The 27921-nt window shown below is 45.1% G+C and overlaps 3 protein-coding genes across 6 annotated transcripts in view; 2 read left to right on the forward strand and 1 right to left on the reverse strand.

Moving 5' to 3' along the window:
- Positions 1-21657, reverse strand: part of USP39 (ubiquitin specific peptidase 39) — a 35351-nt gene extending 13694 nt beyond the window's left edge. The window contains exons 1-9 of one of the 4 annotated variants that reach the window (XM_070479523.1): positions 21353-21656; positions 15795-15888; positions 14019-14113; positions 12497-12633; positions 10530-10682; positions 6032-6257; positions 4603-4680; positions 3493-3560; positions 2429-2617 (exon numbers count right to left, since the gene is read on the reverse strand). In XM_070479523.1, the coding sequence (XP_070335624.1) occupies positions 2429-2617; positions 3493-3560; positions 4603-4680; positions 6032-6257; positions 10530-10682; positions 12497-12633; positions 14019-14113; positions 15795-15888; positions 21353-21620 (1308 nt within the window). In that variant the 5' untranslated portion in view covers positions 21621-21656. Of the gene's footprint in view, positions 1-2428; positions 2618-3492; positions 3561-4602; positions 4681-6031; positions 6258-10529; positions 10683-12496; positions 12634-14018; positions 14114-15794; positions 15889-21352 lie in introns of all 4 variants that reach the window. The other 3 variants (XM_020889443.2, XM_070479532.1, XM_020889444.2) reach the window with 3 other exon arrangements.
- Positions 17749-18329, forward strand: LOC110134779 (protein FAM32A). Its single transcript, XM_020889445.2, has one exon. The coding sequence runs from the start codon at positions 17800-17802 to the stop codon at positions 18136-18138; it is 339 nt and encodes a 112-aa protein (XP_020745104.2). The 5' UTR covers positions 17749-17799; the 3' UTR covers positions 18139-18329.
- A 3492-nt stretch (positions 21658-25149) lies between the features above and the next one.
- Positions 25150-27680, forward strand: C2H2orf68 (chromosome 2 C2orf68 homolog). The gene is made up of 4 exons (XM_020889441.2): positions 25150-25413; positions 25497-25615; positions 26827-26978; positions 27343-27680. The coding sequence occupies exons 1-4, from the start codon at positions 25307-25309 to the stop codon at positions 27463-27465; spliced, it is 501 nt and encodes a 166-aa protein (XP_020745100.1). The 5' UTR covers positions 25150-25306; the 3' UTR covers positions 27466-27680.
- The last annotated feature ends 241 nt before the right edge of the window (positions 27681-27921 follow it).

Below are 27921 nucleotides of genomic sequence, written 5' to 3' on the forward strand. Positions count from 1 at the left end.
AAGCACATGAAATCAATCACCAGGGAAATACAAATTAAAACCATAATGAGATACCATTTCACACCTACTAGGATGCCTAAAACCCAAAGATAAACAATAACAAATGTTGGTGAAGATGCAGAGAAACTGGAATACTCGTATACTGGTGGTAGGAATATAAGACAGCGTAATCACTTTGGGTCGCTTAGTCATGTCTTTGGGACATGCTCTTTGGGACCCCATGGGCTGCCACTCGCCAGGCTCCATGGAACTGCCCCAGCAAGAATACTGCAGTGGATTGCCAATTTCTTCTCCAGGGAATCTTCCCGACCCAGGGGTCGAACCTGCATCTCCTGCACTGGCAGGTGGATTCTTTACCGCTAAGCCACTAGGGAAGCCACAGTGTAGTCACTTTGGAAAACAGTTCTTCAAATGGCTAAATGTAAGAGTTACCACCCAGCAATTCCACTCCTCAACATCCAGCCAAGAGAAGTGAAAACTTGTCCATAACAAAAACTTGTAGACTGACCATGATCTCAAAGTTTGTTTCAAAATTTGCAAGCATCAAGTGTCATTCAAAACTGATTAGTTGCTGTCTAGGGCAGGGGGACACAAGGGGGTTAAAATGATAACTAAAGGGTGATTAAAAAAAAAAAAAAACAATGATGAAAGTACTCTAAAGCTGACCAGATCTGTGGTAGCCCAATCTGTGAATATAGTAAAGCAAAATAAAACAAAACAAAAAAACCTGCACGGGTGGAGGAAGAGGAGGAATTTCACACTGGACATCAGTACCGCATTCACAAAGCCAGGTTTTAGCTAAACTCACATTACAACAGTGCTATTAACCAGTTTTACTGATTTCAAAGTTTTGTTTATATAAAAGTTGGTTATAATTTAGTACTTTCCTTAAAAACCATAGGTATGAAAAGTGTATACCAATGTTGATGTTTACACTGATTTAAGTAATACTATCATAACAATAAATGTAAACCAATACTGAGGGTCCACAGGAATCTCAATATTACTTATATTTGAACAAACAGTAATAATAGAGACCATGTGGTATAACTGAAAAAGTCAGATGAAAAATCTGACTTTAAATCCCCAGCTCGGTCATGTAAAATCAGTATAAAATAAAACCAAATAAAATAAACAGATCTAGATAAGCCCTAAGGTCTTTCACCTCGCCCAAATGAAATGAGTCTAAAAGAGAGAGGGAAAAGGGTCCGGAATGAGGCGTCAAGTAAAAAAAAATTTTTTTTAAGTTTAAAAGAACGAAAAAGGATTAAACTTATCTAGGATGAAGAAAGGAATTAAACCAAGAAACAACTAACTCTGCAGATAAAAAGAAACTTTCAACTTGATGAAAGGTAATGTTATATAGTAAGAATACATTTTTTCATTTTACTTGTATTTTAGTGTTTTTCTTCTGTTTTAATATCTACATTATATTTTTTAAAAGACAGGAGTTTTTCCTACTTTTGTGAGTTTCTACTCTCCTAAATACCCTCTCCTTTCTCCATACTACCCAGAGGCATTTTAATTCAAGCTGAAGTGTGAAAGTGTTAGTAGCTCAATCATGTCTGACTCTTCATGACCCCATGGACTATGGTCTGCCAGGCTCCTCTGTCCATGGAATTTTCCAGGAAAGAATACTAGAGTGGGTTGCCATTTCCTTCTCCAGGGGATCTTCCCAACCCAAGGATCAAACTCGTATCTCTTGCATCTCTTGTTTTGGCAGGTGGATCCTTTACCACCTGAGCCACCGGGGAAGCCCCCAGGCAAAGAATCCACCTGCAGTGCAGGAGACCTGGGATTGATTCCTGGGTTAGGAAGATCCCTTGGAGAGGGAAATGGCAACCCAGCCCAGCATTTCTGCCTGGGAAACCCCATGGACTGAGGAGCCTGGTGGGCCTCAGTCTATGGGAGCACAAAGAGTCAGAAACGACTGAACAACTAACACTTTCACTAACCTTTCAATTCAAATTGAGTTGAAGGTAAAACAGCAGAAAGTCTGGGAGGCTCAATAAACACCATACACTTTAAAATACATGCATTACACACATGTGGCGATTTTCAAGTATAAAAAGAAAAACGTCAAAGTGAAAAGGTTGGACTTTCCTGGTGGTCAAGAATCCACCTGTCGATGCAGGGGATACAGGTTTGATCCCTGATCTGGAAAGATTCCACATGCCACAGGGCAACCAAGCCCACAAGCCACGAATACTGAAGTCTATGCGCCTAGAGCCTGTGCTCCACAAGAGAAGCCACCACAATGAGAAGCCCACTCAACACAAGACAGTAGCCCCCACTTACCACAACTAGAGAAAGCTCACAGGCAGTGACAAAGACCCAGCACAACTCCCCTCCTCAAAGAATAATATATTTAAAAAAAGAGAGAGGAAGAGAAAGGGTTATGAGCAGGGCAGGTGTGCAAGTGGGCTACCTTCTCAGTGATGCCGTTGAACTTGGCCAGGATGTTGAAGAGAGGCACCTGGGGGATAATGAGCTGCTCCTTCTCATCCTTGTACAGGGGGGCGGTGGGAAGGTCCAGTGTTAGGTACATAAACGTGGACTCCACCATCGTCTCCTGGTACTCGTCATTATGCAGCAGTTGCTCTTTCTCTTCCGCTGGCTAGAAGTGAGGGAGAAGGAAAAGGAGGGAAGGAGTGTGAGCAGAACAGAATACCACAGCTGGAAAGAAATGAAGTTTCTGGGACGCTTACATTTACTTCATTTAATATTGAAGGCAGAAGGGGTACCCAAGAGACTGTGCAATTCCACAGGCACTTGCACAACCTGTTTGCATGCGTGTGTGCTCAATTGTGTCTGACTCTTTGCATCCCTGTGGACTGTAGCCCATCAGGCTCCTCTGTCCATGGGAATTTTCCAGGCAAGTGTACTGGAGTGGGTTGCCATTTCTTCTCCTGGGGACCTTCCCAACCCAGGGATTGAACCCACATCTCCTGCATCTCCTGTATCTCCTGCATTTGCAGACAGATTCTTTACCACTGAGCCACCTGGGAAGCTCTATAAATTAATGCAGAAACTTGTCTTTCATCTTCAGACAGATATTATTTAAATACCAAACTAGCTGAAATCTAGAAAGTTTATCTGAGCTTTTGGAAAAAACACACTAGCACCACCTAGTGGCCAGAACACTGAACTCAGTCATCCCTCCTTATATATGGTTGCCTCCAGGACCTGCCTTGGATACCAAATTCCACAGATGATCAAGCCCCAACCAACTGCTAAATGTACACAGAGTGCTTTTATATATAGAAAAAAATCCATGTATAAGTGAACCAGTGCGGCTCAAAACTGTGTTGTTCAAAGGTCAACTGTACAATCAATCACCACCTCCCAAACTTAGCACACTGGTACACAGGAACACTTGGCAGGCGCCTTGCAGAACCTCTTCCTGGAGCAAAAGACTGTACCAGTTATCTAAGCATCTTTTTGTCAACTCTGAATCCTCTCGGGCAATATAGACCAGTCCAAGCCACTCACCAGATCAGGATGAGGCAGTTTTTTAGTGAAGATCCTCATGGATCCCTGGAAAACGTCAGTTACAATTGCTGTACAAACAGAAATCAAAATGTAACTTCTGTGTTGAAAGCATTTCCAAAATTCAGTCCTAACTCCTACATTTCTGAAATAAATCAGCATCTTACAGCATAAGACCCAAAGCTCTCACTTAGAAATACTTTTGTAACACATACCAAAAAATTATACCTTTCTACTTATTTATGTAAATAATTACTCTAGGGGACTTCTAAGACTCTGTGCTCCCAACGTACGGGCCTTGGTTTGATCCCGGGTCAGGAAACTAGATCCGACATACCAAAACTAAGAGTTTGTACGCCACACGCAACTGAGACCTAGTGCAGCCAAATAAATAAATATTTTTTAACAATTATTCTATGTCTTTCTTCTCCCCAAGATGGATGGGGTGCGCAGGCTGAAGACACCTAAAGAGGGAGCAGGGCCATCTCGTAAAAAGAGCACCAGGCCATAATCCCACATCAAGAAACCAACACCATCAGAACACAGAGAGGAGAAAACTCCGTTAGGTCTCCAAAACAACTTACCTGGTTCAGCAGTCTCTAAGCTAAGAGTTATTTAAGGCATTCATGAAAAATGTCCAACTACCGCTAAGCCAACCTGGATGCTAAGAACACAGGGACTTGAGGTCTGACTCTACAGGGAGGCCAGCCTATCTCTCCAAGTATAGGCTCAAGGCAAGAAACTAGGTTTTAGTCTGTTATTCTGAAGCAGCAGCCAGGACTGAGGACTATCCACTAAGTCTTCACTCTGGTCCCACCAGCCCACCAGCATGTCTACAACCCATGCCCAGCCTCTCAGTTTAAAACTAGGTCAGGATTTCTAGAGTATAACCATATCCATTTCTACTTTTTAAAAATACCATTATATACAAGCATGCTCTAATAAAGAAAAATGGAAAGGAAGCTATTCAGGAACAAGATTTAGCCCATGTGTACAGAGACTCTACCCTGACACAAAAAATACACAGGTAAGAAGAAAGGATGAAAAGTTGCACAGTGTTTCCAAAAGGAAGCAAACAAAAAGTGCTCTCCTTCACAAAATAACATGACTTACTCTTTTTTTTCTTCTTTGTGCCCCCCAGAGCTGAGTGTAGAGCATTCAAAAACCAGGACAGAAAATCAACTCCATCCCCTGGAAAAGGAGAGGTGGGACATCAGACTGAATGAAAGTTCAAACCACACTCTGGTTGGCATGACTCCACATTCTAAGTTTTCCTCCTTCCTCTCTGGCCATCCCATCCCGTGGGCAACCTCCTCTATCTGGCCACTACAAACTGACACTCCTCAAGGCCAAGATCTTAGTCTTCTGACCTTTACTCACCCCCTAGACTATCTGGCTCAACCAGAACCTTCAGTCATCATCTCTATTCCAACCCTGAGTCTCATCACCCATCAAAAGTCATTACTGGGAGTTCCCTGGGAGCCAGTGGTTAGGAATCAGCACGCTCACTGCCATGGACTGGTTCCAACCCTGGTCAGGTAACTGAAATCCTGAAAGCCACACAGCTTAGTCAAAATATTAAAATAATAATAATAGCCATTACTGAATTTCTAAGTCACTCAACAAGAATGTTTTAAAACAAACATGTGACAGCATATCTTCACTTAAGAGCTTTCACTGACTCCCCACTATTATCAGGATGTAATCCAAGTTCCTTATAGTAGTGGAAAATAAACCCAACCACTTGGTCCATCTCGGCACTCATTGTTGGATCCAAAGGTCCGGCTACAAGCAGTCCTCTCTCTGTGCCCGGCACCTCCAGGCTCCTGTCCAGTGTCCTCTCTACCTGGAATGCCCACCCCCAGCCTGTCTCCCCACTACCTAAAACTCAGGTGTCTCTTCCTTCTCTCTGAATCTCAGCTCACCTCCCATGTGTTCAATGGGCCTCTTTGCTCTATGAACCCTCACACAGCATGCTGTGCTTCTGCTATCACAGCACTTAACACCTATAATCATCTTTCTACAGAACTATCTTCCCCACTAGAACAGGGGCTCCTAGAAGGAAAAAACTGTGTTTTTTAACCCTGTAGCATTAAAACCTAGCACCATGAGTGAATGGTCAATCAACTGACCTGGAAACTAGAGAGTATCATATCACATCCAGGGACTATGAGCTACTCGTGTGGCAATAAATCACTAGGTTTGGAGGGATAAAAACAGTCAGAATAGAACAGTCTGCAACATGACAAAAAGAGAAGCAAAAGTGGCAGGCACTTAATAATGGTTGGTGCCTTTTCCAGCCTCCTGGTTTTCCCGAGTCATAGTTTAGTTCAGCAAATGAGACAGACTTCCTATTCAGCTGACAACCCCTGGGACTCTGGGCAGGGCAGGCTGATGAAGGAAGAGTGAGGAACCTGAACATGCTATGCACTGGACACTCGCTCCGGCTACAGGAGAGTTCACTGCAAAGTAGAAGTAAATGTGCTCACCAAACTAGTGCTGTTGCCCAAAAGTCAGAAGACATGAATTACTCCTTCCTTACCCTGTTTTGTGATCTGAAAAGTCTTCTTGCTGCAGAGGACAACAGCCTGCAGCATTTCATGGGGAGAGACGTGTGCCTTGAAATTGCGAGGGTTCCAGAGTTTTCTCATCAGCTCTCCAAAACGCTGGACCAACAAGAACATGATATCCCCAGGAGGACGTTTGATATTCTTATAATTGTCTTCTTCCAGGAAGTAGTTCCGGAGAGGAGGAACATTAGACAGAGCCTGGAAATCAAACATTCCAATTAATCCACAGCCCTTCGGCCGGACCCCTGGGACTTAGGCTCATCTACTTAAGCTCTTCTAAAAACTGTTACACCTTAAAGAATCAGAAGTAAAGGTGTCTTTCCCACATGTGGTATTAAGAGGGTGGTAATAAAGCCATACAACTGTATATAAAAATAAATGTACTCTGTTATGATGGATAGTCAAAGAGTTTAAGAGAATAGAAATTAATTTTATCTCATTAAGCAAAAAGATAAAGACCCACCATGTTAGTTCAAGAAGAAACACATGCTTATTAGTGTGATATATGAAACGGGGAAGGAGACCACAGAACAGACTCTAAATAAATACAGTCTCTGGTCTTTTCTGATAGGGTCATGAATTCTCATCAGCGTTGTGCTTACCATGAGCACAACTTTCTTAGACAAGGTAATCCCTTTAGCAAGGAGTATGGAAAAATGCTGCTAAATATATAAACCCAGGCATCTCTGGGGAAAACAATTCAGGGGGCAACTCAGGATAATGATAGAGGTGATCAGGAAAGCCTCTACAAGTTTGGGGCTTCTCTGCAACGCAGGAGATGCAGGTTCAATCCCTGGGACAGGAAGATACCATGGAGGGGGAATGGCAACCCACTCCGGTATTCTTGCTTGGAGCATCCCATAGACAGAGGAGCCTGGCGGGCTACAGTCCATGCGGTAGCGAAGAGTTGGACATGACTGAAGCAACAGCCCGAAAGTCTACAAGTTTAGCTCAGCCAAAGAAACAAGGATTTCCTGCTGAGAAACTGAAAGTAAAAGTTGCTCAGTTGTGTCCAACTCCTTGCGACCCCATAGACTGTAGTCCATGGAATTCTCCAGGCCAGAATACTGGAATGGCTATCCTTTCCCTTCTCCAGGGGATCTTCCCAACCCAGGGATCGAACCCAGGTCTCCTGCATTGCAGGTGGATTCTTTATCAGCTGAGCCACAAGGGAAGCCCTTCCTTCGGCGAGTTACTCTTAAAAGGAAAAGCGTGTGGATAAAGTTTATCCTAGTTCTGTTATCCATGCTCCACTATGGACAGAAGTTACTCCCTGGCTTCAGTAACAACACAAATAGCAGGTGTCCTCAGAGAGAAAGTAATCAGCTCTGTGGAGTACTTGGTCCATTCAGTAACATTCCAGTGGAAACATCACAGAGGATTTGTTCATCTACTTACATGTATAAATAAAAAGAACTTCCTATAGGGGCTAAAACCCATCACAAAGTCACAACTTCCCTGACTGTATTCAAAACCCTATCTGTCCTCGAACAGTCTTCACAAAGCCATGAGAGGCTATAAGAGGAAAAGTCAGCAAAATCTCTCTCCGTCTAAGAACTCAACCTTTCCAAGGACCAGAAACATTCAAATACTAAGATCATGGCATCTGGTCCAAATACTTCATGGCATATAGATGAGGAAACACTGGAAACAGTGAAAGACTTTATTTTCTTGGGTTCCAAAATCACTGCAGATGATGACTGTAGCCATGAAATTAAAAGACACTCGCACCTTGGAAGAAAAGCTATGACAGACCTAGATAGAGTATTAAAAAGCAGAGATATCACTTTGCTGACAAAGGTCTGTATAGTCATAGCTATGATTTTTTTCCAGCAGTCATGTATGGATGTGAGAGTTGGACCATAAAGAAGGCTGAGCGCTGAAGAATTGATGCTTTCAAACTGCAGTACTGGAGAAGACTCTTGAGAGTTCCTTGGACTGCAAGGAGATCCAATCAGTCAATCCTAAAGGAAATAAACCCTGAATATTCATTGGAAGGATTGATGCTAAAGCTAAAGCTCCAGTACTCTGGCCACCTGATGCAAAAAGCTGACTCACTGGAAAAGACCCTGATGTTGGGAAAGATAGAAGGTAGGAAGAGAAGTGGACAACAGAGGATGAGATGATTGGATGGTATCACCAACTCAATGGACGTGTTTGAGCAAGCTCTGGGAGATGAAGGACAGGGAAGCCTGGTGTGCTGCAATTCATGGGGTTACAAGGAGTTGGACACAACTTAGCGACCAAACAACAACAAGGGACCAGGCATGACACCAACGGCAGACAGCAAAACTCAGAGAGATGTTTTTGCAATGTTTTACCTAATTCTTTATGCAAAAATACCATACACAAAGTTTAAAGGCCAACCAAATAAGAACTAGAATATGTGCAACACACACATACACACACATATATATATAAATATACACATACTTTTAAAACTCAATATAAAAAAAATAAAATAAAACTCAATATAGTGTAACACAGAAAAATGAGCATAAGGCCCACAACTCGTGAAAAAATATAAGACTCAACTTTAGAAATTAATTTTAAAAAGTAAGTTAAAATGGAGATACTTTTGATGGAGTTCTTCCATCAAAATGGAAGGACTTTTTTTTAATGGTAACAGTGACAATGGGACACCCCTTTGGGAATCCTCCTACACTGTTAGTAGGAACATATCAATAAATTAGTGTAGCGACTATGGAGAACAGCATAAAGATTCCTTAAAAAACTAAAAATAGAGTTACCATAAGATCCAGCAACTCCACTCCTGGGCATACATGCACCCTAATATACATTAAAGCACTATATACAATAGCCAAGATATGGAAACAACCTAAATGTTCATCGACAGATGAATAAAGATGTGATACACACACACACACGGAATACTACTCAGCTGTAAAAAAAAAAAAAGAATGAAATAATGCCATTTGCAGCAGCATGGATGGACCTAGAGATCATCATACTAAGTAAAGCCAGAAAGAGAAAAATTCCATATGACATCACTTACATGTGGAATCTAATACACAACACAATTTATCTATGAAACAGATTCACTGACACAGAAAACAAATTTATGGTTACCAAAAGGGATAAATGAGAAATTTTAGATTAGCAAATAAAAATTACCATATTTAAAATAAACAACAAGGTACTACTTTATAGCATAGGGAACCATATTCAATATCCTGTAGTAAATCATAAGAGAAAAGAATATGAAGAGGAAAATAAATATCTATAACTGATTCACTTTGCTGTTTATCAGAAACTAACACAACACTGTAAGTCAACTATACTTCAATTAAAAAAAAAAAAGAGCAGCCTTTTCTGTGGCTGGTGGGTTTATAAACCACTACAACTCCTCTATAGCCTAGAATCAAGGCTCACAGTGCATTAATACAAGAAGTGGAGGTTGAATGAATCAAATTCAACAAAATAGAATGACATGTAATCATTAAGGGTGCTGCACAAGAATATTTATTGATTTCACAACAGGCTTTTAAGTTGAAATATATACAAAGATACACACATATACTATGTTACTTTCTAGATTAAAAATCCAAGTATTTGAAAAGTCTAGAAAAGAAATAAAACAAAATGTAAGAGTGTCACAAAAAGTGCAAGACTATATATACTGAAGGATACACACTGCAACACTGGTAACAGAAAAAACCCTGAGACAAGTGAAATTTTATCTATCAATTGAGGAATAACAAAATAAACCATAATATTGCCATATGACATTATGCCTCTGTGTGTGTGTGTGTCTCTGTGTGTGTGTGTGTGTGTGTGTGTGTGCATATGTGTGTGTGTTTAGAACAGTTCTGGAGCTCTCTATACTGTTAACTACCCCAGGACAGAGCACTAGGGAAAGGAATAAAGCTCTCATGTTATACTTTCTGTATCTTTCTTCCCCACTCTCTGCAATTTGTTTGTAGTTTAATCATTTTTTTTTTTTGAGTGAGGCAGAATTACTATTAATTTTCTTATTTACACTTATCAATATTTTCTACAATGTACACTATTACTCATGTAATTTTTTTTAAAAGCAAAACTTAATTGCAAATAGGACAACTTTGGCTTTCTGCTTTTCCCATTTCAGGGTTTACACACAGGGGCAGGAGAGTGACACCTCAGAGCCAACACAATGAACATCTACACCATGGAAAAAAAAAACATCACCTAGCACACGTCTCTTATTCGGTCCTGCAGGCCACATGCAGATTCTACCCCTCATTCCCCGTACACTCCAGAGGCTGAAACAGGCCCACCATTTGGCAGCAGCCCTCAAGCAGACACAGGAGAGTTCTGCTTGGTGCAGAACAAAGAGGCCAGCAGAGTTCCCAGCAAAGAATCAGGATCTGAGGACCACCAGACTCCACCAGAAAGCAGTCGTTTCCTGGCTGACCTTCAGTGTTCCTAGGTTGCCCCCACCCGCACGGTTCCCATCTCATCCTACCCTACCTGAAGGACGGCGTTGGCGTAGTCATTGGCCTTTATGTTATTCAGGCCCACAATACCTGGCAGGTAAGTGGTGCCGTCATATGCCCGGGACAACTTGGCTTGCTTGTCCAAGTTAGCAATCTGCTGCTTTGTGAAAGTGGGCTTCAACACATACTGCAAAACAAAAGAAAATTCCAAGCTGTTTTAGGACAATCTATAGAGCTGATAGGACATATTTGCAACAGCAATTTCTACCAAAAGCAAAAAATACTTTGCCATGAACAGCCACCCAAAGGGTTCCCAACAGTAGGTCTAAGGATGGAGGTGACATGGAATGGGCCCACTGAACAGTGCTCATCCATAAACAGGTAAATATCAAAACCCCGAAATCACTGAGTCCCAGGCCTTCCCTCAGAGAGCATGTCTGGCCAGCCCCGTAACAAACAACAGTGAGAAACTGCAGGATACTCAAGTCTGCAGGCGGCGGGAGTCTGAGTCCCAGGTAGGAGCTCACGCAGGGTCAGCACGAGGGCCCGTGCATAAGCAGGAATGTCGTTCCCCCTCTCTGTGGAGGTCTGAGATGCTGTGACTCCCTGCGACTGGAGGGGCAGGATTAGACCCTTCCCAGTCCTAGAGCTACGAGGGTCATTAGGTCACAGCCTGGTCAGAGGGTGCCACTGACTCACTGTGTTTCTGTTTTATGTTTTTGTTTTTTGGCCGAGAGGCATGTGGGATCCCAGCTCCCAGACCAGGGATCGAACCTGTACCCTCTGCATTGGAGGCATAGTCTTGACCACTGGACCACCAGGGAAGTCACCACTGACTCACTTTGAAAGCTTGAATTAAAAAAAAAAAAAGCTTGAATTCCTTTCAGTTTCTCCCTCTATGCACAACCACTTAAAACTTCAATTTTAACAGGACTATGAAACTTATGGAAGTGGGGTAAGTAGTGTTTCAAACACTCTGAACACCAAGCTTTCCTTAAATAGAGCATTCCACTCTACTGAACATGCAGCCACTTGCTGAAAAGGAAAACAATAATCAACAGTTCCAACAGTAATCAAAGCCCAAGATGATTTTCCAGGCTCCCCACTTAAGTACAGGGGCTCCTGGCATAAGGCACAAATTGGAGCCTGCAGGTGGAACATGTTGGCCATTTTGGCCACATCATGTCAAAAGGAGCCATGCATGCGTGCTAAGTCACTTCAGTTGTGTCCAACTCTTTGCGACTCTATGGACTAGAGCCCACCAGGCTCCTCTGTCCATGGGGATTCTCCAGGCAAGAATACTGGAATGGGTTGCTATGCCCTTCTCCATGGGATCTTCTCCACCCAGGGAGTGAACCCGTGTCTCCTAGTCTTCTGCATAGGCAGGCAGGTTCTTTACCACTAGGGCCACCTGGGAAGTCCAAAAGAAGCTGTGAACTGGCATAAATCTCTGTCCTACACCTGGCTACACCAGGCTCAATTCACATCACTACACCTATGTGTGGAAGGGTAATTTATTTCACAAAACTGCTTTCACTCCAATTAGAAAGGAGCCTTATTTCCTCAGTCCTAACTAAAAACCAAAATGATAGCTAGGCTGCAGACCATGGGCCATGTCTACGAATTGGGGGACTTCCCAGGCGGCTCAGTGGTCAAGAATCTGCCTGCCAATGAAGAAGAAGTAGGATTGAGCCCTGGGTCAGGAAGATCCCCTGGAGGAGGAAATGGCAACCCACTCAAGTATTCCTGCCGGGAAAACCCCATGGACAGAGGAGCCTGGTGGGCTACAGTCCATGGGATCCCAGAGAGTCAGATATGACTACGCGACTGAGCACACATGACCTCTTTCTTCAGTTTCCCTGGTTCCTCCCAAAGGGAAAGGAGATTCTCCAAATCCAAAGGACTGAGACTCTTTCCTGACCTTGAGTGGGGCAGACCCCCAGGAGCCCTGAGGTAGCTCCCAAGAGAACTAGTTCCAAACCAACCCTCTTGGACACACACCGTGATATCCTCTAGTGAGGAATCGATGATCTCATAGTTGTCAGGGAGGCAGTAAAACTTGAGGGTGTGGAGGTTGAGGAAGACATGGTGACTAAACTGGACACTGTGAATGTAGGCGTGAGACTTCAAACCCCGGCCTGCAGGAAGGAGGGAAGGCTGTGAGAGAAGCGCAAACTCCAGAAGCGCACTGATCGCGTGTAATTTTCCCTTCTTCATTTTGTACCAGAACATGCTAATATCAGCAAAAACAAAGTACTACACCATTCATGAAAATTCATCTCTGCATGAACTCCTCTCATCATACAAGTTAGCAAGAAAGAATAGCACTTTATTCTCTAGACAGCATAAAACATAGGGGGACTAATTTCACATACACGAATACAGAAAACGTGTGGGTATCTGTGAGTATGTGCATATGTGTATGTATGTATGTGTGAATATGTATATGTGTATGTATTCAAGCTAGTTTCATGTGCTATCAAGAAACTAGGGATATGCATATATATATTATAAATAATACTTGTACATACACATATGTACGTATCTCCATCATCATTAGTCCTAATTTTTCAGCTGCCCACATTCAGGACAATCCCATATCTATGTAACCTTTGTTCACATTACCACTCCTTTCTAGAATATTTCACCCTTCACCCATTCAAACTCTGTATATCCTGCATACAGGGAACAAGTTTCTCCTCCACCTCCTTCATGAACTTGACACAAACATTCCAGCTAACAGTGATCTTTTCAACTCCTATCGTCCTTATTTATTTACACTCAGTGCCACATGGGCCAGCAGTAATCTTTATGGTCTTAAGAGAGTTTGCTGATTGTTTTATGTGTTACCCTTGACTACTTATAAGATCCTTATAAGAGCAAGGAATGTACTTTACATTTCTTCTAAATCCTCCACTATACTGTGCAAATAGCACTAGCCTGGTCTGAATAAACTGATATAGTTAATTTTCAGAAAAGGACAGGATGAAAAACTCCTTACAGTAAAAGAATTCTCAGAAAAAGACAGAGCATAGAAAAATATCAGAGATTAAAAAAAGCAGAGCCGGTCAGCACCAGGGGCCAGCCAATCCCAGAGCTCTCCCCAGCAGTCGGTTCACAGGCCAAACAACCAAACAGAAAAGTTAAATAAATAGCAACAAGGCCAGAAGCAGTGGGGCTGGAGACAGCAGGGCATCAGTGGCCTCGCCTGTCCTCATTCACTGGTGACAACCAGCATTAGGCAGAGAAAGCCACCACCTTAAAAAAATAACAATAAAACTAGAGCTTCTGAGATTTCCCACAAAGTCTCACACGTGGTGAGTTCTTTCTCCTTTTCACATGTATTCAGATTCCGACAGAGAACCTCCTATGGATTTTCTAAGAGTATTCCAATTTCCTGGGAACAAAGATAAGGTTTATTAGACATGACTCTTAACAGCAACTTACTCTCTTAAAAAAACAACAACAAAAACCCACAGACCTGTGGCTAATGCTGAAAACACAATGCAAAATATTTACTTACCTTGAAAATACTTGCCACACACCAGACAAGCATATGCATTGATGTGCGAGAGGGAGATGGAACACAATTTCTCAAAGTCAAAGTCCAGCACACTCCTAAGAGGATGAAAACAAAACAGAAACAGTTAATGGTGATGGCTGCCCAGGTGAGCACCTGAGTAAAGCAGCACTGTTGGCTCCATGCTTCCCAGAGTCATGCAGCATCCTTCCAAGAACAGATCAACAATCACATGCAAATTGTGGGGAACGTTAAGTTAACTCTTCCTTACTTAGACATTCGGGCTTTCCTGGTGGCTCAGATGGTAAAGAATCTGCCTGCAGTGCAGGAGACCCGGGTTCAATCTCTGGGTTGGGAAGATTCCCTGGGGAAGGGAATGGCTACCCACTCCAGTACTCTTGCCTGGAGAATTCCATGGACAGAGAAGCTAGTGGGCTACAGTCCATGGGGTTGCAAAGAGTCAGACACAACTGAGCAACAAACACTTTCACCTAGACATTTAATATAGTGCCCCAACTCACCAACCCCCAAAGTAATGCAAAGGTATTTCTACAATGACCCTCTTCAAGTATCCACAACCAGTTGAGAATCTCCCATTACTTTCTCTGGAGGAAAAGCCACAAGTAGGACTAAATTAGCAGGGCACCAACAACATTCCAAAGTACAAGACATAAAATGAAGGACATAAAAAGAGTGAATAACCCCTTTCATAAAAGAAAATTTTATTTTTGTCCATTAAAAAAAGTCAGAAGCCTGAAGAATTTTAGGGGAATACCTACAAAAAGATCTATCTGTTCAAGTGCAAAGTCACAGTGAGTACCAGGCAAGTTAAGTGATTAAAAAAAAGTTACCTCTACTAAATCCACAGGTGGCAAGGGTTTTCCTTCTCAAGCATTAACTCTAATTAATCACTAATGGCCCCTGGAAAGCTGCACTGTCCACTAAAGGGACCACTAGCCACACACAGCTATTGATGTAAAACAATTAAAATTTAAAATTCAGTTCCTCAAGCCACATTTCAAGTGCTCAACAGCCACAAGTGGTTTGTGCCTGCCACAGTGGACAATTTCACTGTTGCAAAGAGCAATTCCAATGTTGCAAAAAAAGTCTAGTAGTCAAGGCTACACTAGAGCCTAAGTGAAAAAACCTGTAATGCATCTGGGACCAAAGAATGCATTGGGATGAAATGACCACCTCTGCTTTAGGACATGTCTTTGTCTGTTTTTTCTTTGCTGAATTCCAGGCACCAAGAGCAGTACATAGCACATCATGTGTGTTCGTGCTCAGTGGTGTCAGACTCTGCGACTCCATGGACCGTAGCCTACCAGGCTCCTCTGTCAGTGTGATTTCCCAGGCAAGAATATTGGAGTGGGTTGCCATTTCCTCCTCCAGGAGATCTGCCTAATCCAGGGATTGAACCCAAGTCTCCTGCATCTCTTGCACTGGGAGGCAGATTCTTTACCCACTGAGCCACCTGGGAAGCCCCAGCATATACTGAGTGCTCAATAAAAATTTAAACTGGCGATTGCCATTGATCCTTTTATTTCCTCATACAAATTCAAAACGAGCTGAAAGCTCTTTCTGCATGTGCCACCCTAAAACAACATGCCCTCTGACACTTTAAAAGGGGGAAGATTAAAAAACCTGGCAAGAAGCACAGTTTTCTGGGCAGAAAGCTTTAGAAGAGATAAAGTTTCTGAACATATCATACAATACAAAGAATTTTCTACAAAGATTCCATTGTATGTCTGCTGTCCCAGGCATCCCTGTGCTACCCACCTGTTAATGGTATCCAGGTACGGGCAGTGGCGGCTCCTCCGGTCCTCAGAATCCACGCGGCCATTCTTTGCTGAAGGGAAAATCATCAAAAGCTCTGAAAATGGGAAACCCATACTCACGGTCAACTACCAGTACAAACAAACACAAAAATGGGAAAAACTAATCAGGACAAGTTCTGTTACAAATAGCCTGAAAACACCCCAAAATGCCCACTTTAACGGAAAGGGAAAGTGTTAGTTGCTCACTCGTATCCAACTCTTTGCGACCCCATGGGCTATAGCCCTCCGTCCATGGGGTTCTCCAGGCAAGAGTACTGGAATGGGTTGCCATTCCCTTCTCCAGGGGATCTTCCCAACCCAGGGATCGAAGCCAGGTCTTTTGTGTTGTAGGCGGACTCTTTACAGTCTGAGCCACCAGGCTACAAACTGAGACAATATACTTGAAACACATAAAACCAACAAAGAAATTGCTTGCAGTTACATAAAGAAATCTGGTGAAGGGTTTTTAAAAAAGACAACCTAACAGAAAATGAGGAAGACAGCCCACAAATAAATGAAAAGATGCTCAGCTTCACCAGTAATTAAGAAAATGCAGATTTCCTTGCACAATAATATACCACTTCACACCTACCAGAGAGAATAAAACAAAATCAAGCAATTCCAAGTGTTGGCAAATATGAGGAGCAATGAGAAGGCTCATAGACTGCTGGTGGGAATGTAAACTCTTATAATTTCTTAGAAAATAGTGCAGCTAGACTGAAGCTGAAAATATACAGACCCTTTGACCCAGCAATCTCTCTTCCATTAATACTTATATCTACCCTAGAGAACTTCTGCACAGGTGCATCAAGAATATTTTACTAAAAAATATTTATAGCTAAAATATTTGAAAGAGATCCAACTGGAAACAACCAAAATGCCTACCACATACCAAAAATGGGAGAAATCGGGTTTGATCCCTGAGTCAGGAAGAGAGGAAATGGCAACCCGTTCCAGGATTCTTGCCTGGAAAACTCCATGAACAGAGGAGCCTGGCAGGTTACAGTCCATGGGGTCACAAAGAGTTGGACAGGGCTGAGTATAAACACACGTATCATCAATAGAACACTTTGTTGTCATGAACATCTACGTGAATGAACCTCAACAATATGACTAGTTTTTTTAAAAAAAGGGCAAAACAGAAGACTATATATAGTATGATTCCATTTATAATAAAAACAAAATAAAATACAGTTCTACTTAGGGATCTATACGAGGTAAAGCTATAATTTACCTCATAATATACATGAGGTAAATACATATAAACTATAAAAGTTTATAGTTTATATATATAGTTTATAGTTTTACATTTATATAAACTATAAAACAATAAAAGTAGAAACAGAAAAACTTCAGAACAGTGATTACCCCAGCAAGCAAGGAAGGCAGATGCAACTGGGAAGGGGCCTGTTGGACCTTCTAAGGCACTGGCTTAAACCTCAACATTCAAAAAACTAAGATCATGCCATCCAGTCCCATCATTTCATGGCAAATATATGGAGGGAAAGTGTAAACGGTGGCAAATTTTAGTCTCTTGGGTTCCAAAATTCACTGTGGAAGGTGACTGCAGCATGAAATTAAAAGATGCTTGCTCCTTGGAAAAAAAGCTATGACAAACCTAGACAGCATATTAAAAAGGAGAGATATCATCTTGCTGACAAATGCCTGTATAGTCAAAGCTATGCTTTTCCAGTAGTTATGTACAGATGTGAGAGTTGGACCATAAAGAAGGCTGAGTGCCGAAGAATGAATGCTTTCAAATTGTGGTGCTAGAGAAGACCCCTGAGAGTCCCTTGAGAGCAAGGAGACCAAATCAGTCAATCCTAAAGGAAATCAACTCTGAATATTCATTGGAAGGACTGATGCTGAAGCTCTAATACTTTGACCACCTGATGCAAAGAGCCGAATCACTGGGGGCTAGCAAACAGGAAGTGTGGCGTTTTACATCCCGAACTTTCCAGGAGGCCATGGAGGCCTACGAGCAGGTTCAAAGGGGGCCCCTGAAGCTGAAAGGCGTCGCAGAGCTCGGAGTGACTAAGCGGAAGAAGAAAAAGAAAGACAAAGACAAGGCGAAACTCCTGGAAGCGATGGGAACGAGCAAAAAGAACGAGGAGGAGAAGCGGCGCGGACTGGACAAGCGGACACCGGCCCAAGCGGCATTCGAGAAGATGCAGGAGAAGCGGCAAATGGAAAGGATCCTGAAGAAAGCATCCAAAACCCACAAGCAGAGAGTAGAGGACTTCAACAGACACCTGGACACGCTCACAGAGCACTATGACATTCCCAAAGTCAGCTGGACCAAGTAGCAGGCCCACCCTGGGTACCGGGTGGCATCAAGGAGGAGCAGAAGGCAACGTCGCGGTTATGTTTGGGGCCTTGGTATTTTCTAGAAACGTTGTTGTGCACACATCCTTGCGTCTTCTGCTGAGACAGTGCTTTTCAAAGCTGTGTGTCCTCATTCTGGAACTTGATTAAAGTAAGACTGTCCTTTTCCTCAGTTTTGATTTCTCAGTAGTGCATAGAAGAGAGACCTCTTTAGTTTGGAAGGTTTATCCAGAGATGAAGGTTATTTCTGGGTAAGTGCCATGGAAAAGTGTTCTTAACCCCAAATTGCCTCTGACTCTTTGACAGCCAGCCAGCTGGCTTTGCGTGGATAAAACTGACTCCAGAGAACAAAGAGCTGATGTCGTCACAGCCCTGAGTGTGCACATCCCTGTAGGGCCCTGCATGGCCTGCACTTCTAAGTTCCTTCTGGCTTGGAGCTTGTTCTCTCCTGGGGCCTGGAGAAGCCACTTGGAGCTCCGTAGCCTTCAGACTGCTTCCTCCCGGCCAGTGAGGCCAGAGAGCCTGGGAAGCAGAACCACCACCTAAGGCACCGATGGGACACACACCTTGTCCCTTTCTGATCCTGTGGCCGGCGTGTAGCCTCTTCTCCCAGCATCCCCATTCCAGACATGGGTCTAGTGGTGTCACCATGGCAGACATTGCCGGTCAACACAACTTTCTTTGTAAGGGAACCCAGCCAGACACAGCCTGCCATTTTACCCTCAACTGTGGGCTCCAAGCAGCCCCCGTATTTATTCAGAGTTGGTACTTTACACATTTGGCATTCACCAAGGCAGAGCCCCAGCACAGACAGACGTGCACACAGCTGAAAGGAAGGACTCGGGTCCCCATGCTGCAGAGTCAGATCTTCGAGGGCCTCTGTGTGCCCACCACATGGGGATCAAATTGCATTTGCTATTGGGAGAGAGTGTGCTGACAGAGATGCTGAAGGAATAAGAAAGGGAAGAAAAATCAAAGGACTGCTACATGTGGAATGCAGAATAAAACAAAAAAGTTATTAAAAAAAAAAAAAAGAGCCGAATCACTGGAAAAGACCCCTAATGTTGGGAAAGATTGAGGGCAGGAGGAGAAAGAGGCAACAGAGAATGAGATGGTTGGATGGCATCACTGACTCAATGGACAAAAGTTTGAGCAAGCTCCAGGAGATGGTGAAGGACAGGGAAGCCTGGTGTGTGGCAGTCCATGGGGCTGCGAGGAGTCAGACACGACTGAGCAACTAAACAACAAGGTATTAGTTAAGCACCATGTCTGAAGCTGAACAGTGTCAGGAGGCAATTCTGCATTGCTCTCTCCTGTTTCTGCATATACTGTGACCAGAGGTACCGACCACCTCCAGACTATCTCACCAAAGATGCTTGTATAGTGAAGTTTGTTTGTACAGCCTTGGAAGTCAGAGATCATCTGTCCTTACAGAGCAAAGGTGAGGCAAGTTCAAGGCCCACTGTAGAAGACTTGGGTTCTCTAAGCTCAGAGTTATTGTCTTGTGCGCCCACTCCCAGTGTGTATGGATTCTCATCATGTTGCACTACAGGAACTGACTCAGGAAATGATGATAATTGCTATATTCTGGCTACTGTTATTGCTGCAGAATGCTGTCTGAGGCCCAGTAGTTCGATGCCTTCCAACAGCATCCATGAAACCGTGGCAGGCTAACTTGGTAGTGCACAAATAGGGTCAGACCCTTCACAATCCTTGACAAGTGGTAGATTTAAAGCTATATATCCACACTCTTCTTTAAACTATACATGTGCGTGACATTTAGTCTATCTTAGTACCTATGATTTATTTCACAATAAAAATAAAGGAAAAAAAGAAATAAGACAGTAACCACAACTGGTATCCTAGTATGTCCCAGAGAAAACAATCTCCTGACTACAACTAAGCAAAATATCTAAGAAACAATTTCTCTTTCAGAGAAAGGGAAACCTGAGGCTGACAGAATATATAAGTAAAAGAAACCAAAGAATACCCTGAAATTATTAGATTATTCAAAGAATATTTATCAAGTACTTTTCATGAGCAAGGTGTGATCCTAGACTTTTTGTATAATATATGTCAAATGTAAAACCTTAAGCAAGAAATTTAAGAGTTAATATAAGAGTATAACCTTTAATTTATTTTATTTATTTGGATGTGCCAAGTCTTAGTTATGGCATGCAGGCTCTTCGATCTTCACTGCAACATGCAAACTCTTAGTTGTGGCATGTGGGATCTAGTGGCATGTAGTTCCCTGACCAGGGATCAAACCTGCTTTGGGAGGGTGGAGTCTTAGCCACTGGACCAGCAGGGAGGTCCCCAAGAATATAATCTTATACAGATAAACAGGCACAGAGACAGAATTATAAAGTCTTGGAGAATGAACAATCCTGGAACAAAGAACACTGCCCCTACAGTGTGGCCTAGTGATATGTTTACCTGCTAACTCACCAGAAAACAAGTATATAGAAAACACGTTCAAATCAGAAGTTCCAAGTTCAGATATGGAAAAGATTAACTGAGCTTAAACAGGAAAAGCTTCAGACGTGATGGAAACCTACCTAGTGACTGGTAAGATATCAACAAGTCGGAAAAGAGGGTACGCACTCCAGAGTACCAAGGCTGGGCCAAAAGATCTCCAGCAATTACCAGGAAAAGAATGAGTCCAGCAGAAAGTAGAGCGTACAGTCACAGAAGGGACTGACAGGGCTCTCAAAGCTCATGGGTTCCAGGGCTCCTTCCATCGACTTAAAGAGGGACAGACACATGAAACCCACATTTCCCAAACCAGTGACTCAGTCTCAGAGGCCGGACTAGAACCCAAACCTCCTGGCAACTACAACTCCAAGTGACAGGGCAGTATAGTCCAAATGCCCAGAATTCAGGCTCTCCACTCTGAATGGTCTGATTTAAGGAATTACAGCAGGACTCATTTCTCAGGTGTTTTGTAAAAACTCAAGGAGGTAACACCTGTAAAACAACGAGCCTGGCCCCGAAGCTAGGCACTCGATAAAGAAAAGCTGCCGTTATTATTAATGTTGCTAGAAACATTAGAGCTACGATTACTAAGACAAGTAAAGTCCTCATTAAAAAGCAGTCGAGTTGGATCGCGTGTAAAGTGTGACTTTCCCGCGGGGAGAGAAGGTTGGAGAGAAAAAGAAAAACGCGAGAGAGGAGCCCGAGCCCGGCCCCGCGCACCTCGCACCTCCCGCTCAGGTTCCGAGTCCTCGTCGGCCTCGCGCTCCCGCTTCACCCGCACCGCCGGGACCACCGGCGCCGGGGCCTCACGCGCGCTCGCCGGCTCGACCTCCCGCTTCACGCGCACCGGGCTGCCTCGGGAGCTCGGCGCCTCGGGCTCCCGCTCCCGATCTCGTTCCCGTTTGACACGAGCCGAGCTGCTCCGCGACTCGGACTCGCGTTTCCCGCGGGTGGAACCGCGAGACTCCCGCTTGGACCGGCTGGACATCGCCACTACCGGTCGAGTCGCCGTGCGCAGCCTCCAGACGAGACAGAGCGCGCGGCAAGCAGCCAATCAGAAGCTACGCTGTTATGGAGTCCAAGGTTCTCTACGAGTCGCCGACCGGGACAAATCACGCCGCAGAGAACTTCGGGGAAGTACTCTGCCTCTATGGCGTCTTTGCTGCTGCGTGCGCACCGGAGACGAGTAGGCGGGCCTACTGCACTTTACCCTTTTCCGGTTTAAAGACGTAAGAACCTTTTACCGACTGCGGAATTTCTGGAGAACAGATGCTGTCATTGGACCCCCGGTGTCTTCAACACACTTTGGGTCCCGAAACCAGAATTGGGAGGTCGTCTCCACAGTCTCCGCTCCTCAAAGATCGACACCCCTGCACAGAACCAGGCGACATTCCCAAGTCACACCCTTTTTGGAGCAACCTGGCGACTCTTAATTCCACATTTAGAGGATTCACAGAAAAATGCGAACGACGAGCAGAGAGAAACTAGAGAGTGACGTCAATAAAGCTGAAGCTTCAGGGCCTGTGACTTTCATGACCCCTTCCACAACCCTGAACTACTTTACACTTCTACTAATGTGTGACTGATATACAATAAAATGCGCGTTTAAAGTGTTCAGTTCTCAGCATTGAAACATGTATATTATCTAGGGTGAAACAGATCACCAGCCCAAGTTGGGTGCATGAGACAAGTGCTCGGGCCTGGTGCACTGGGAAGACCCAGAGGGATCGGGTGGAGAGGGAGGTGGGAGGGGGGACCGGGATGGGGAATACATGTAACTCCATGGCTAATTCATTTCAATGTATGACAAAAACTACTGTAATGATGTAAAGTAATTAGCCTCCAACTAATAAAAATAAATGGAAAAAAAAAAATAAAGTGTTCAGTTCAGTCGCTCAGTCGTGTCCGACTCTGCGACCCCACGAACCGCAGCACGCCAGGCCTCCCTGTCCATCACCAACTCCCGGAGTCCACCCAAACCCATGCCCATAGAGTCGGTGATGCCATACAACCATCTCATCCTCTGTCCTCCCATTCTCCTCCTGCCCTCAATCTTTCTCAGTATCAGGGTCTTTTCAAATGAATCAGCTCTTCGCATCAGGTGGCCAAAGTATTTTAGTTTCATCTTCAACATCAGTCCTACCAATGAACACCCAGGGCTGATCTTTAGGATGGACTGGCTGGATCTCCTTGCAGTCCAAGGGACTCTCAAGAGTCTTCTCCAACACCACAGTTCAGAAGCATCAATTCTTCGGTGCTCAGCTTTCTTTATAGTCCAATGCTCACACCCATACATGACCATTGGAAAAACCATAGCCTTGACTAGACGGACCTTTGTTGACAAAGTAATGTCTCTGCTTTTTAATGTACTGTCTAGGTTGGTCATAACTTTCCTTCCAAGGAGTAAGCGTCTTTTAATTTCATGTCGGCAATCACCATCTGCAGGGATTTTGGAGCCCCTCAAAATAAAGTCAGCCACTGTTTCCACTGTTTCCTCATCTAGTTGCCATGAAGTGATGGGACCAGATGCCATGATCTTAGTTTTCTGAATGTTGAGCTTTAAGCCAACTTTTTCACTCTCCTCTTTCATTTTCATCAAGAGGCTCTTTAGTTCTTCTACACTTTCTGCCATAAGGGTGGTGTCATTAGCATGTCTGAGGTTATTGATATTTCTCCCAGCAATCTTGATTCCAGCTTGTGCTTCCTCCAGCCCAGCATTTATCATGATGTACTCTGCATATAAGTTAAATAAGCAAGGTGACAATATACAGCCTTGACATACTCCTTTTCCTATTTGGAACCAGTCTGTTGTTCCATGTCCAGTTCTAACTGTTGCTTCCTGACCTGCATACAGGTTTCTCAAGAGGCAGGTCAAGTGGTCTGGTATTCCCATCTCTTTCAGATTTTTCCACAGTTTATTGTGATCCACACAGTCAAAGGCTTTGGCATAGTCAATAAAGCAGAAATAGATGTTTTTCTGAAATTCTCTTGCTTTTTCGATGATCCAGCAGATGTTGGCAATTTGATGTCTGCTTCCTCTGCCTTTTCTAAAACCAGCTTGAACATCTGGAAGTTCACGGTTCACATATTGTTGAAGCCTGGCTTGGAGAATTTTAAGCATCACTTTACTAGCGTGTGAGGTGAGTGCAATTGTGCAGTACTTTGAGCATTCTTTGGCATTGCCTTTCTTTGGGATTGGAATGAAAACTGACCTTTCCATTCCTGTGGCCACTGCTGAGTTTTCCAAATTTGCTGGCATATTGCGTGCAGCACTTTTACAGCATCATCTTTCAGGATTTGAAATAACTCAACTGGAATTCCATCACCTAGCTTTGTTGTACATTTTGCTGAATATTGATGGAGGTATGTATATACTCTGAAACCACCACCACGATCAAGATAATGAACGTAGGGATTTCTCTGGTTATCCAGTGGCTAAGATTCAGCTTTCAAAGCATGGGGGGGCCTGGGTTTGACCCCCTGATCAGGGAACTAGATCCCACATGCTGCAATTAAGATACGGGGCAGTCAAATATATTTACTTACTTGTATATATTTAGATGTATAAAATGAATTTAGTCACCATTCACCTAAAGTGTCTTCCTGCCCTGACCATTGATCTGCTTTCTGTTGCTACAGATCAGTGTCACTTTCTAGAGTTTTATATAAACGGAAACACACAGCGAGTCCTCTTTTTAATCCCTGGCCTGTTTTGCTCCGCCTATTTGTTTTGCGATTCATCCACCTTGTTGGGTATATAACAACTCACTTCTTTTGGTTGCTCAGCGGCATTCCACTGTGTGGATGTACCAGTCTGTCTACTCAAGAACTGGTTTTGTCTCTTTTTCTTTTTTTTGTCTCTTTTTAAAGAGGATTCAAAAATGACACAGGCTCAGATGTCTGAAAGGCCCTGGGGCCACCCACGGGCAAGAGTTAAGACACCGGCCCGGTGGGCGTCGAGATGAACCAGGCGGCGGGAAAGTACGCAGAACTCGGGCGTTGGGCGGGATGGGAGGGGTGTCCGCCGCTTGTGGTCCCTGGAGGGCCGGGGGCTGGGCTGCGTGGCCAGGGCGCCGCTGTGTGCCCAACCCGTGCACTCGCCTCCTCAGGATCTCTTTGGAGGGAGCTGCTGTCAGTGCCCCCACTTACAAATGAGTAAACTGAGGCACGGCTGGGTTCAACAGTCGGCCTATGCCACGGCTGGTGATGGAGTGTCACACATCCCAGCAGAAGAAAAGGGAAGGGAAGGCTCTACAGCGAATTCTGAGGGTGTGATGGGTGCTTTGTGTTTTTCTAGATTTTCTGATATATCAGCAGTAAGCCTAAATCCTGTTTTCCTATTGATAATGTCACAAAAGGAAAACCCCGGCAGGAAAAGGGAGTTAAGCTTGCAGTATTTTGGTCCGCTCCGCGCCGCCCCGGCCCGCCCCCACGCCCGCCCCTACGCCCCGGCCCGCCCCGCCCCGCCCCGCCCCGCCCCGCCCCGCCCCGCCCCGCCCCGCCGGCGCCTGGAACTCTGCGCGCAGAGAAGCTCGGCCCTGCCCGCCCTTTTTCCCGACGTCAGGGCTAGTGGCCGAAAGTCGAACGAGGGGCGGTGCTGAGTTTCCGGGAGGGAGGGTGGCCGTTGGGGGCCTTGAGGCGGGGACGGCGGCGGCTCCGCGCACGGGGGTTAAGATGGAAGCGGCGCCGGGTCCCGGGCCGGGACTCTGTTGCAAGCCTGGAGGGCGACTGGACATGAGCCACGGCTTCGTGCACCACATCCGACGGAACCAGCTCGCCCGGTACCGCCCCGCCCCGCGCCACCGCCGCCAGCCCCGGCCTGGCCTGGCCCGGCAGTCCCTGACTCCCGCTCGGCTCCCCGCAGGGACGACTACGACAAGAAGGTGAAGCAGGCGGCCAAGGAGAAGGCGAGGAGGCGGCACACGCCCGCGCCCACTCGGCCCCGAAGGCCCGACCTGCAGGTGTACCTGCCGCGACACCGAGGTGAGGCCGCCCACCCGCCTGCTTCCTCGAGCCCGCGCGCTCTTTTGGCCCCGGCTCAGCCTCAGTGCACTCTTCTTTCCTGTATGGGAAAAAGCTACTTCTTAGCCCCCAAGGCTCAGTTCATCTCGTCCCTTCTTGGAACATCTACCTCGTGTCCCCAGTCGCCGCTAGTGATTCTCCCCGTAGAACAGAGAGGGCTCAAGTTAAGCATCGCTGTTACCGGACAAACCTGGGAGTCGGCAAGAAGTTGTCTTTCGCTTTCTCTCCACCACACTATTTTCGTATTCCTGTCACCTAACAGAAAATAAGTTTGGCACTGCTCTAGGCGACAAGGACATACTTGTGGAATGAAGCCCAGACCAACTTAATGGCCTTTTTTCCTTCATTTCGACCTAGCAGTTACAGTAGATAACATATGATGCTAAATTTGTTGATCTTCCCGAAGAGTGCCTTTAGAGGTTGTATACATTTCATTCATTTAGCTGTCAGAGGACCCCATAAGATGGGAACCATTATCATTTGTGTTTCACAGTCTGCAAAACGGATACAAAGAGGTTCAGTAACTTGCCTGAGATCTCAGGGAAGTAAATGGCAGAGCCTTGATTTGAACCCAGGGAGAGCGCAGTCCGCCTCTCTACCACCTTCCAACACTGTAGACCATTGTGCGTTGTGTACTTCCCATGTGATGTGACTGTGCTGGTGCTAGGGCAGAGGTGTAAAGGTGAATAAAATCCCTCATAGGCGGCACATTTCACACACACTTTCTGAGTCCCTGAGAAGACCGGTGCTTTTTTTTCCCCCTAAATTCAGCCTTTTTTCTTTTTTTAATTTTATTTATTTATTTTTGGCTGTGCTGGGTCTTCATTGCTGCCCACAGGCTTTCTGTAGTTCCAGTGAGCAGGGGCTCCTCTCCACTTGCAGTGCTTTGGCTTTTTATTGCGGTAACTTCTCTTGTTTCGGGGCTCGGATTCTAGAACACAGGCTCAGTAGTTGTGTTCTAGAGCGCACAGGCTTAGTTGGCCTGAGGCATGTGGGATCTTCCTGGACCAGGGATCGAACCTGTTGTCCCCTGCTTTGGCAGACAGATTCCCTACCACTGGATCACCAGAGAAGTCTGGGGTTTTCTTTACAGTCTGTTTTCCTGTATCATCTCTGGGCAAGGGTTCCAGCAGCCTTCTTTTCTTCTCTCTCATTCTGGTTCATCCCTCCAGATGGTTCTACCCACCCAAGCAACCCAGACTGTGAGGAGTCCGGTGAAAGCAGCAGTAGTGGCAGCTCTGAGCCAGAGCCTCCTGGCCATCAGCTTTTCTGCTTAGAGTATGAGGCGGACAGCGGAGACATCACCTCAGTTATCGTGTATCAGGTACGCCTGGTGGAAACAGCTGCAGCCTGAGGGTCCTGGGCCGTGGTGGAAATCACTGTGAGACCCGGAGCCACTGTTTTCCTCAGGGACTGGTGGGCAGTATCTGTCCCACATGGGAGCACAGACTGCTAGGCGATGCTTTTGAGCACAAGCCACTCCCATCACAGTGATTCTCAGCGGGCGATGGGAAGGGCACATGGCCCACAGTCGAGAATCATTATTAAGGGGACACCTGGGCAATGACAGGCACTGGCAAGAAGTTGTGAGTCCCACGGAGATCTGTGAGAGTGTTGCCTAGGGACAGGGCAGGCCACCTTTCCAGAAGAGGCCGGGCCCTGAGCTTCCTGACTCTTCCTCCACGTAGGATGATGATCCAGGAAGGGTGAGCGAGGAGGTGTCAGCCCACACGCCTCTGGAGCCACTCATGCGAGAGGCCCTCAAGTTGCGCATCCAGGAGGAGATTGCAAAGCGCCAGAGCCGACACTGAACAGACTGGAGTCACTGCCCAGGGAGCCATCCCTAGTTCGAGGGTGCCGGGACCAGTCTGAGCTGATCTCAAGACGCCCTTGTACCCCCACCAAAGCTGCCACATCCACAGGAAAAGGGTGTCACAGGGACTGGGCCTGGCCATCTCCCTTGTAGCCGTTTTTTCTTATATGTTGGCCCATTTTACCAGCCTAATATTCTGAAAATTTTTGAGAATTTTGTTTGGTTAGCTTGGTTCTGTGGAAGCAAAAACTCTGGGGAGAGTTGAGGTTTATGAAACCCTGTGCCAAATTGCTGCTTTCTCACCAAGGTCATGTCCCCCAGGGCACCTGGCCGCTGCTGCTCCACCCAGCTCCTTGAGCCCTGTTTGCTATTTTATGGTTCCTTACTTCTGTGCCTTCTGCTCACTTCCATGTCTGCATTTTCTAGATCTTCTTTTCTGGCGTTTCTTTGTTCT

The sequence above is a fragment of the Odocoileus virginianus genome, chromosome 2 (genome assembly GCF_023699985.2).
Source record: "Odocoileus virginianus isolate 20LAN1187 ecotype Illinois chromosome 2, Ovbor_1.2, whole genome shotgun sequence".
Classification (NCBI taxonomy): Eukaryota; Metazoa; Chordata; class Mammalia; order Artiodactyla; family Cervidae; genus Odocoileus; species Odocoileus virginianus.

What these genes read in the sequence shown, in the direction of transcription:
- C2H2orf68 (XM_020889441.2), top strand. Translation starts at nt 25,307, where the DNA reads ATGGAAGCGGCGCCGGGTCCCGGGCCGGGACTCTGTTGCAAGCCTGGA. An exon ending in CGACGGAACCAGCTCGCCCG is followed by an intron (nt 25,414 to 25,496) that starts GTACCGCCCCGC and finishes GGCTCCCCGCAG; the next exon opens with GGACGACTACGACAAGAAGG. An exon ending in CCTCAGTTATCGTGTATCAG is followed by an intron (nt 26,979 to 27,342) that starts GTACGCCTGGTG and finishes TCCTCCACGTAG; the next exon opens with GATGATGATCCAGGAAGGGT.
- LOC110134779 (XM_020889445.2), top strand. Translation starts at nt 17,800, where the DNA reads ATGGAGGCCTACGAGCAGGTTCAAAGGGGGCCCCTGAAGCTGAAAGGC.